This window comes from Anarrhichthys ocellatus, unplaced genomic scaffold (assembly GCF_004355925.1).
Source record: "Anarrhichthys ocellatus isolate YVR2014 unplaced genomic scaffold, GSC_Weel_1.0 scaffold99, whole genome shotgun sequence".
Lineage (NCBI taxonomy): Eukaryota > Metazoa > Chordata > Actinopteri > Perciformes > Anarhichadidae > Anarrhichthys > Anarrhichthys ocellatus.
Genome location: NW_022280129.1, coordinates 757012 through 768134, shown reverse-complemented (window position 1 = coordinate 768134; position 11123 = coordinate 757012). Strand labels below are relative to the sequence as shown.

At 43.3% G+C, this 11123-nt stretch overlaps 1 protein-coding gene across 2 annotated transcripts in view; it reads right to left on the bottom strand.

Annotated features, from left to right (window-relative positions):
- Positions 1-11123, bottom strand: part of LOC116399049 (receptor-type tyrosine-protein phosphatase gamma-like) — a 540858-nt gene that overhangs the window by 2507 nt on the left and 527228 nt on the right. For both annotated transcript variants that reach the window (XM_031875879.1, XM_031875880.1), the window contains 5 exons: positions 10220-10313; positions 8501-8577; positions 6675-6803; positions 4939-5085; positions 3258-3400 (listed from right to left, as the gene is read on the bottom strand). In XM_031875879.1, the coding sequence (XP_031731739.1) occupies positions 3258-3400; positions 4939-5085; positions 6675-6803; positions 8501-8577; positions 10220-10313 (590 nt within the window). The remainder of the gene's footprint in view (positions 1-3257; positions 3401-4938; positions 5086-6674; positions 6804-8500; positions 8578-10219; positions 10314-11123) is intronic.

The following is an 11123-nucleotide window of genomic DNA, read 5'->3' as shown; positions in this document are numbered from 1 at the left end:
CACCATCATATCTCCACCATCATATCACCACCATCATATCTCCACCATCATATCTCCACCATCATATGTCCACCGTCATATCACCATCGTATTTCTACCATCGTATCTCCACCATCGTATCTCCACCATCGTATCTCCACCATCATATCTCTACCACCATCATATCTCTACCATCATATCACCATCACATCACCATCATATCTCCACCATCATATCTCCACCATCATATCTCCACCATCATATCACCATCATATCTCCACCATCATATCTCCACCATCATATCACCACCATCATATCACCACCATCATATCACCACCATCACATCACCATCATATCTCCACCATCATATCTCCACCATCATATCACCACCATCATATCTCCACAGTGATATCTCCACAGTCATACCTCCACCGTCATACATCCACCGTCATATCTCCACCATCATACCTCCACCATCATATCTCCACCATCATATCTCCACAGTCATATCTCCACCGTCATATCTCCACCATCATATCTCCACAGTCATATCTCCACCATCATACCTCCACCATCATATCTACACCATCATATCTCCACAGTCATACCTCCACCGTCATACCTCCACCATCATATCTCCACCATCATATCTCCACAGTCATACCTCCACCGTCATATCTCCACCATCATATCTCCACAGTCATACCTCCACCGTCCTATCTCCACCATCATATCTCCACAGTCATACCTCCACCGTCATACCTCCACCGTCATATCTCCACCATCATATCTCCACAGTCATACCTCCACAATCATGTCTCCCCAATCATGTGGAGGCTGTGTTTCCCATATTCAGTGAAATAGTCCACAGGCTATAAAAGACCTAATGTTGTAATGCTCAAAACTATACAAGTCTACATTTCAGAATCATCTCCATTGGCCAAGTATGCAGGCACATATGAGGAATTTGACTTCCTGTCCTTAATTGTGTTTTTTTTGCATTCTCGATGTACTTACCTGTGATGGCCATAACGTTTCATAGTTTTCACAGATGACAAGCCCATGGAAGATAATTACTTTTGTCATCTTCTGATTTCTAGCTCCTCACTATGGAACGTAAATGCACCATTGTGCACCAATAATGTAACCAGGGTGTTCCTGCAAAAGAGGGGCTTCCTCTCAGTAGAGGTACTATGATTTGGAAAAAAATGTTATGATCACAGAAAGCTGAGGAGTACTGAAAGTCACTTTATGTCTATTTGTTGTCATTGCAGCCCCACCACCCACCATGCACCACCCAGCTCGCGGCCCTGTTTATGACTTTCCAGCTTGTTAGATTTACAGTATGGCAGCCATTTGTAGGATTCTATTTCCTATAAATGGTCCCTCACCAAAGAAATGGTGTTTTTCTCATTCTGGCTACAGGAAAATCTCTCCAAAATTCTGATTTGGGGTGCTGTGAAACCTTTACTACTCAGCGTTTGAGTTGTCCAAGACAGCAGCTCAGCCGGGGAGTGAAGACCCTCACAGAGTCAGGAAACCTCCTCTGAGATTAAAGATGTATTAGCTAGTGAATCCACCTGAGGACGACAGCTCGGCCCAGCGTGAGGCTCCCTAGAGAACGCCTTCACAACGTAAAGGGTCTCCTCTTCCATTAGCAGCCCTGTCAGCAGCGCAGCGGAAACCCCTGCTAACAACCCACGCCTGGCTGGATAATGAGCATGCAGACAATTAGGACGAGCCTCTAACTGACAGTCTCTTAGGTGCTATAAGCCGGCCCGAACCATGGCAACCGCATGAAGTGCTTAATTTGTCACTTTTCTTCTTGAGGATGCGACAAGCAATCTTCATTATTGTAATGAATAAACATGAGCAGAGCTGTTGGATTAGAGCGTCGTTCAGGTCCACTAATGTGTGTCAATACTGAAGAACACTTTCATTACGTTTAATTGGGCAGTTTCCTGGGGTACCTGTGAGGGAAGTCGGGGGTGGGAGGGGCTGTCATCTGTTGTTTAGAAGTAAAACAGCATGTGTCTTTCCTCACTACACTTGCAGGATAGTCAGGCTGCCTATTTGGGCGATTACAGTTTATGCTCACAGACAGAAAAATATATTAGACTTGGATTGGAAATGATGGAACTAGTTCATATTGGGGAAAACAACCACAGTATTATTTAAAAAAACAATATATTATGATATGCAATAGTATGCGAGTAGTAATTATATCCTGCAGTGATTTAATTTTAATTTTAAGATTGAAGTTATCATTCTCTGTCAACCTATGATGATAAGATCTGGGTAACGAAACTCAAAACTTTGAGTACCAGCCAAAATGTATCAAGTGTGAAAGTGACATTCTGAAGAAGTCAAAAGGGATTTTAATGAGTTGAGACATTTCATTTCTTACACACTTACTGATTAAAAGATGGGGAAAAGGTAAACTGATGTTCATTCCATTGACTCAAATATGTATTAACACTTTCACTTAAAGAAACTACACAGTTGTCTGTGTATATCCAGCTAACCAATTAAATGTTCATTCATTTCAGAAGTGCCAGCCCTTTACTAGCCCTTTAGCAGTGGAATTCCTCTTTGCAGGAAAACATTATGAACCTGTAACAAAGTGCAATCAATAACACATTGTTCTTTTTAATGGAGGTGTTATCTGTTGTGTTAAATGTGTTGTTCGAATGAGCATGATTTCACCCGGGGGAAGTCAAAGCTTTTTATAGTGCAGCCACCAGAGCACGTGGCCATAGACTGGCTTACAACATAACCACAGCACTGTCACGTCACACTTTTAACTTCATGTTTTGCGGATACATATCCTCATTTTTACATTTCCTTGCTCGTGCTAAGTTGCTCAGTTGTCAGTCTGTGGAGTTTTAGGCTGAATGTAGATGAAGGGGTTTCTGGGTAAATTAGGAGCCAGCAGGTGTGAAGCTCTTGTGCTAAAGTAGGAGACGATGGCAGTTTGATTGCACGAGGCCAGGAGAGACTTTGTTCTTTTTTCAGATATGCGAGAGCAGTTCATCTGAAGTTTTATTGCATGTGCCTGCCAAAGGCTTATCAATATATCATAAGACATGACAATGCATAAAAGTGCTTTAGTTCCCCTCATCCTGCCATAGCCAACTATAATGTAATAAGAAATTGGACCCATTGACGTACAGTGTTCTATTTCCATTTAGCTTTTCTAATTTACTGTACTTAGTTATAAATAAGCCGAGTAGTGATGTGCTGACAGAGTATAAAAGAAGATCAAATGTGGGACTGACTCATCGTGGATGATGGTTGGTCCATCGCGGGTGGCTGCCTCCTCTTTAATGACGTTGATGAGCTCGAAGGTGCTGCTGACGGGCGCGTCGGGCTTCGGCCACTTGGGGCACTGAAAGTGCCGAACCTCTAAAACGTAGTCATCCTGGTGGACAGACGGAGAGAGACGGAGGTTAAATAAAGGATGTTTGGTTTACAACAGTTCTATTCAACTCATCCATGTTACTTCAGCTGTGAAACAAAACAAGGAGATTGAGAGCTTCTGCTTCTGATCGGGCTGGGAGAAGTATTCAATTCATGTATCTATTCAGAAGGAAAAGGCACAGGAATGAACATATCTGTACATGTGACAGTGGGAGGGGCTTGTGTCTAAAACCGCCAGCCGTGCCACTTTCATCCTTTCTAAGGTGCTTGTTGGGTGGCGCTCATTCGACGGAAAGATTAATAGTCCGTGGGACAGATGGTAAAGTTTTGGGTAGCCCTGCAATAAAATAATGAACTTCTCCTCCATATATTTACCGTAGAGTAGACTGATATCTGCCAGCTGTGATTGGTTGTTCCTGGTCACATGAACATGCCAAAAGTTGAACTCATTCTATCTTGGGGCGCAGCTGTCATTCCTTGACGAATAAGAGTTTGGGAACGTATGTGAACAAAGGCGTTCTCAAATCTGAGGGAGTTTGGCTCTCAAGTGAAATTTACATACAAGCGATAAAAAACCTGAGTGCTAGCAGCTTTGAAAATAGTAAAGGGAAAGTCCCGTGTCCTGCAGACCCAGACCCAGTTCCTCTGGAGGCTCAAAACATCCATCACACAGCATTCTGTCCTCAACCGCTCTAAAACTTGCACTGCATTTATGAATCGCTGCATGCTCACTCTCTGATCTGTGCCGTCCATCCACTGAGCCAGACCTCAACCATCACTGTGTTACTGAGCAGTGGACGGAGGGAGCGTAAGCATGTTATTACTTAGTTGTTTGTATGTTATTAGTACTTCTGTCTGTGCACGCATTATTTAATTTCACATTATTACAACATGCTGAGTAATACTGTATTCATGCTGCCTTCTATTGTTCCACTACATTAGTGTGTTAGTGTGCTCATACTGTAGTCAGTATAGGTGCAGTTCAATCAATATGACCATGTTTTAGATCTCTCTCACTCACACACACGCGCGTACGCACGCACACGCACGCACACGCACGCACACGCAGGCACGCATGCACACGCACGCACGCACACGCACGCACACGCACACGCACGCACGCACACGCAGGCAGGCACGCACACGCACGCACGCACGCGCACGCACGCACGCACGCACACGCACGCACGCACGCGCACGCACGCACGCACGCACGCACACGCAGGCACGCACGCGCACGCACGCATGCACGCACACGCAGGCACGCACGCGCGCGCACGCACACGCAGGCACGCATGCACACGCACGCACGCGCACGCACGCACGCACGCCTGCACACGCACGCACGCACACGCACGCGCGCACGCGCGCACGCATGCACGCACACTCAGGCACGCATGCACACGCACACGCACGCCTGCACACGCACGCACGCACGCGCACGCACACACGCACGCACACGCAGGCACGCATGCACTCGCACGTGCGCACGCACACACGCACGCACGCACACACCCACGCATGCACACGCTGAGTCACCTGTGTAGCTTCCAGGATGAAGTCGTGGATGCTGATCTGTTCCTCATTGGACAGGCAGAGTCGGTCTTTACTGATGAGGGTGACAGTGAACGCCTCGCAGTTCATGGCCTCCTCCCGACTGGGCCAGTACACAAACTCATCCTCTGCCTGCAGTTAACATTGTCACAGCGTACCATTTTACTGTACGATATCTTTTGTTATTACAAAATATATACTAGTGGGGAAAAAGATTTGTGTACATTTAAACTGTAATTTAAAAGCTATGAGTCACTTCAGTTGGATGTTCTTCCATTCATGCAGATTTCTTTTGTCTCAGGCGGATGTGATGAAAATGTTGATCTTAGCTGTGACCCAAGCTTTCAATTACAGGATTGTTAAGGTTACACTCAAGTGACCAGCTATCAACTAGATATTTACTGCTTTGAGACACATTGTGGTGTGTCTGTTACATGTTTCTGTATGTGTACATGCCACGGTGTCCCGCTTTATTTCTTTTTATTCCACCCTGGTCCTGCGAGTACTCCACCAATTAAGCAATGCACTCCTATATTTTCAAACTTGTAGTCTTCAGCCCCAACTGATGCTGATTCAAGTGACATTACTTGAGGCAATTTATCAGGGAACGTAGTCCCAACACATCCTCAGGCTAAAAGTATCTCCTAACTGGCAGAGTTAGAAGAAACCTCTTAAAATAAGGAGCATGTCAGTCCTAACTTTAGGACTCTGCACTACCATGACTCCAGAAAAAAATTGTTTGCAGCACTCATGAACTTAGAATATCTCAGCCGCCTGCAGGATTATCAATCAAACCAAAATGTGCTCTGACAGTATATGAAATGCACAACACCACCCATTGGTTTCATGGCCATCGCTGCTTTTCCAGGTATAACTGGTGCTTTATGCTTCATCTCATCCAATTTGCGCTCCAGTGTTTTAATGAATACTAACTCACAGACTGGTCACCTGTCAACCAATCATTGTGGATGAGTCCTTTAAGGATGACTCTTAGTAGTTAGATACAATCTTTTGTGTACACAGCCCCTCTTCCGTCATGTCAAATTCCTTGTATGTTCAACATACCATGGCAATAAACGGTTCTGATTCTGATTTTCATGCAGCTCAGTCCGGAGCCACCAGGGGCTTTATACAGTCCTCCCCACTCCTGTAAACAGACTTTGATTTATACATTCAGCACAGGTCCCCTCAGGGCTACATAGAAGTTACTTCTGCATTCCCTCCCTTCTGATCTTACTGTTTGTGTATATCGACTGATGTATGCATTTGCTCAATTCATATTGAGCCAAACCCATCATTGTCCTGTGCTTCAATGACTGTGGCATATGAAACCACTGTGGGACAGTAGGTTTGCATTCTCTACTCCGCAGGTTTTAAACATTTCCACACCACCATGTAACAGTCCTGCTGCCCCACTGCAGAGTCCAGAGGACACGGCATCAATAGGCAGACGTCAGCCTACAGCGTGTGCATGTGAACATGTGTGTGTGTTTGAACATGACTGTATGTGTAACTCCTGCCTCATTAAAGTCAGGTCACTGTGAGACGACGTGTGTGTGTGTGTGTCTCATAATACCTTAAACACAGGCTGAGGAGGCGTATAAATGCCTGTTGAAGTGGCAGATGGGACTAACTACAGAGTGTGTGTGTGTGTGTGTGTGTGTGTGTGTGTGTGTGTGTGTGTGTGTGTGTGTGTGTGTGTGTGTGTGTGTGTTTCCTACCAGTCCATGGTTGGCAGGCAGCATAACAATAATTTGTGCATTGTGGTCCCAGATCATTCTCCAGAAGTCCTTTGTGGTGTGGGGCAGAGGATGCTGGGTAATGATGAACTCATTACTCTGATAGTAACCCTGTAGAACAAACAAACAACAGCAACAACAGGTTAGTGGGAGAGTTACACTTCAAACAGTGTAAGCGCATGCTGTTAACATTACTGAGTAAATCTCCAGCTCATCTGTAGTCAGGATGTAGCTTCATATTAAAGGACTAAACAGAGCTGTGAGGGTTACATCTAATTTGTGCTGAGCTGTTGTTATCTGAGCTATGATTTCACACTCTACATGAACAACAAGGTGGTGACCTCACCTCACAGCACATGGCAACTTAACCACCTGCTTTTTACAGGCTCTCAACTTCTCAGTTAAGCTTTAAAGGGGAATTCCTCATCTTTACCCACCAAGGTCAGTTACTACGCAGCTGGTGAGATAATATATTTAGTGGTTCTGGAGGAGCTTTACTTCAACTCTGAGGAAATGACATGAACTCATCAGGATCATCTCGGCCGAATTTCAGATCTTAACGTTTTAATGGAAGTCTTGTATTACGAACTGGGTCATGCAGTGTGCCAGTGTGTGTGTGTGTGTATACAAAGGAGTACAACTGTAATACACATGTTGTTCCCTGGGAGAATGTCACCACAGGGGGGCTGAAGCCCCCCTAAAATGTTCTTCAGCCCCCCTAAAATGTTCTTCAGCCCCCCCAAATAATTTGGCATTATTGGCTTTAAAAAAAAAAAAAAAAAAACTTTTTTGGCCCCACAGTGGTGGAATGAACTCCCCACTGACGTCAGGACAGCAGAGTCACTGCCCATCTTTCATCAGGCTGAAAACTCACCTCTTCAAGAAGGCCTACCCTTCCGCTTAGCACTTACTTAGCATCTATTGTATTCATACTAGCTTATTGCACTTATTGTTTTTATATTAGTTTGTGACACTTATTGCATTCGTTTGTTTCTGCACTGTACGTTGGCTCTGGTTTATGCTCTTAGATGCTTGTTTGAGGAAAGGACATGCACTTATTACTTCTGGTGACTAGTTCTCTCGAAAACCGATGTTGAATACACTTATTGTAAGTCGCTTTGGATAAAAGCGTCTGCTAAATGACTGTAATGTAATGTAATAAAGTTGACACTGTCAGGTCCATTCTCCATCCATTGTGTGCGGCCCCTTTAAGAATTAGGATTTGGGAGTGACACGGATATGAAAGCTAGTTTATCCGTCTTTCCTTTACAAGCAGGAAAATTATTTCTCTCTCATTATTTGAGAAAAGTTCATATTTGTGTTGTCAAATTTCACTATGACCCTGAAATTCTGTCTCTTGTGTTATCATATACTGAATGCAAGCAAAACTACAGAGCAAAATCACACTCTTTGATTGAGCCAATCTATGAAGCCGCGCGCTGCGCGCGCAAACATGACGCTCCCCTTGGGGCTAAGCCCCCCCTTTATCTGAATCCTAGAAACACCCCTGCTTTCATCAGTGGGTCATAGGCTCAATCACCACTGTGTTCCCTCCTTCTGCGAGAGATAGTGACTCAACAGTCATTCATTTAGATTCACATCTTTAAGGCTGAGCAGTTTTGAGCTAACATCATCATGAGCTGCCAGGTCATTTGGGGATTTGGGAGTGACTATAAAAAAGGGATGTAACCACGCCATTGATAATGACTGAGTGCATTTTGACTTGATAACCTGTAACCTGCTGTGAGTGGAACATCAAGGGGAGACTGGACAGATCAATGATTGACAGAAGAAGTGGAAGTGCTGACCATGACGTAAGAGGCGTTAATGTAATCGGTGCCTTTGATGCCGGGCAAAGGTGCTAGGCCGACCCTCGCTCGCTCCGCTGCTCACAGATAGACGGGGAGAGAGAGGGGGGGGGGAAGATAGCCATCATTAGAACAGAGCAATCACACTGAGAGGCCACTATGTGTGCATTCATCCATCTTTTTGCTGCTATTGGTTAAGTGTAGACAGTTCTGGGTAAACCTTGGCTGGTGATTCAGAGGAGAGTGGAACAGCTACTGACTGTCTGCACATTGTGTAACGGCTGCAGATAACAGGGAGGATAATGAGACCAGCCAGCCTGTAAACACTCCATACCCAGGCTTAAGATTATGTTATAATATTATATTCTTATGCTCTTCACATGTTTAAAACCGATAGCAACTACCAAATGTTCAAATACATTTCAACATACAAAAATAAGCTTTCGTTCACGTTACACAAAACCTGTTAACACGCAAATATGCACGACAAAACATGAACATGAACAACATCTCTCGGCTGCACACAACCGAGCGGCAGAGGAGTCCACTTGAAAAACATTCATCTTCAAAAACAAGCACTTCGTTATGACTTTAAACTTTTTAAGAGATTATGAACTTCTGCCGCTTCACGTGACTTCTTCTTGGAGCTTTACCGCGACTAAATGTGTCCCAGCGCAACATAGGATGTAAAAATAGTTCTGATCAAGTATAAATCCAACCAAAATCCATATTTAGGAAAACAAGTTGTACAAACAATAATATGTAAACAAGCATGTTACATAATGACATAAATAATATTTATGGCCATTGAAAAAGCAAATCATCCAAATGTATGGTGACACAGCCGGGCTTTAAACACGTTGTAGTCGTGGTTGTCTGGAGGTACTGCATGCCACATTGTAGAATAACCTGATTTTTCTAAGAGGAGTTAGCTAATTGCATTTTACCAGAAAATTCCAAATGGTAGGCAGGGCTCAACTATAATGAACGCCCCCTAGCCCAGGGCTAGTAGAACGCCACATTGGGCTAGTAAATCTAGCAACTCACTTACTCGATCGGGCAAGTGGAGTAAAATAACCAAACACATCGTTTTTCTTGGGGAGCTGATGATGGAAGTTTTTAAGGAATGAGCCATCTTGTGCAGAAACAATCAGGCACTCATGAGGACATGGCAGCGAGTAAAGACAAAGTTTAGAAGCTGAAGCAAGCATTTCAATTACTCTGGGAACAGGAGGTTAGTGTGCGTGAGAGCAAGGCCAATACAACCTTTCTCAAAGACACGTCAACTTTGTGAAAGAAGTCTGGCATCTCACTTGCATGGCCTGTAGGATGGCTGTACAAACATGAGCACTAACTGATTACCACAGAGTATCATGGTTCTAAACTGAAGTCTTTGCCGTAATTTGATGACTAATAAATACAATACTTTTCATAGAAATGTATGTTGAACCCTGGAAGTAAAAGCATATCACATCAAACTAACAGAAGCACATGAATGAACCTTTCATCATGAGTTTAATCATTCTCAGCACAGAAACAGGATCAGAAATCAGATTCTCTAAGAACCATTCTTCTATAAAGCGCATACTGTAAGCTCAAATGTCACAGTCCAATGGCAGCTTGTTACAAGCAGTTATTATATTCTGCTGTTTGGTTGATACTGCTTAGAGGCTGTTTCAATTCAAGTTGAATGCGGTTTAACATGAGTGTAAGACTTACATGGCACCACGGAGGAGTTTCGATTTTTCTCTTTGTTGCACTCCTTCTGAGCGTTGAAGCATTCCATGAATCTGGCATTACACTGTGTTACCAACTACAAGACAAAGAGAGAAGGAAGTGGCTGTTTATTAGACAGCTATTTCATTTAATACAAGCACTTCTCCCTCACTGTTTGTGTGTCCTTCACCCTTTCATTGAACAGTATCAATTAACATCACGATCAGATCAGATTGTTCAAAAAGACTTCATAGCATCTGAAGACTTCTGGAATAAAACCTGAAGTGAAACAGAAAGCCGCTCTCAGTAGCTAGAGGAGCAGTGAACACAGTGAAGCAAACAAGCACAAAGACCAGAGGGAAACCTTACACACAGTGACTCAAATCAGCAGATAACAATGTCCAAATTATAACCATGAAGGCCTCGATGCATGACCATGACAAAGAAAGCTATTGTTTTGCACATACATTCCATCTGGTCCCATAACCGGGATTACCTTCCCTACCCTCATCATACCTACAACCAATACCAACCAGGGCTGGGGGGTAATAAAAGCCGAGAAACTCATCAGAATATCTGCTAACATTTTACAATAACAATTTTGCTATTAACAAACACTGAAATTAAAATGAATAATGTTTACTAATCATTATGTTAACATGAATGATTACCCAATGATTTGTAAATCTTTAAGAAATTGAAACATTAGATAGATAGACGGACCAGAAACCAACTATGATCCATTGGCACAAACAGCTGGTCCATGTATCTATGTGATGTTTACAGATGTTTTACAAACAATTTCTTAAAGGTTTACAAATTATTAACAAATGCTTAATATACTTATATATATACATATATATACATATGTATATATACACATATATATATATATATATATATATAT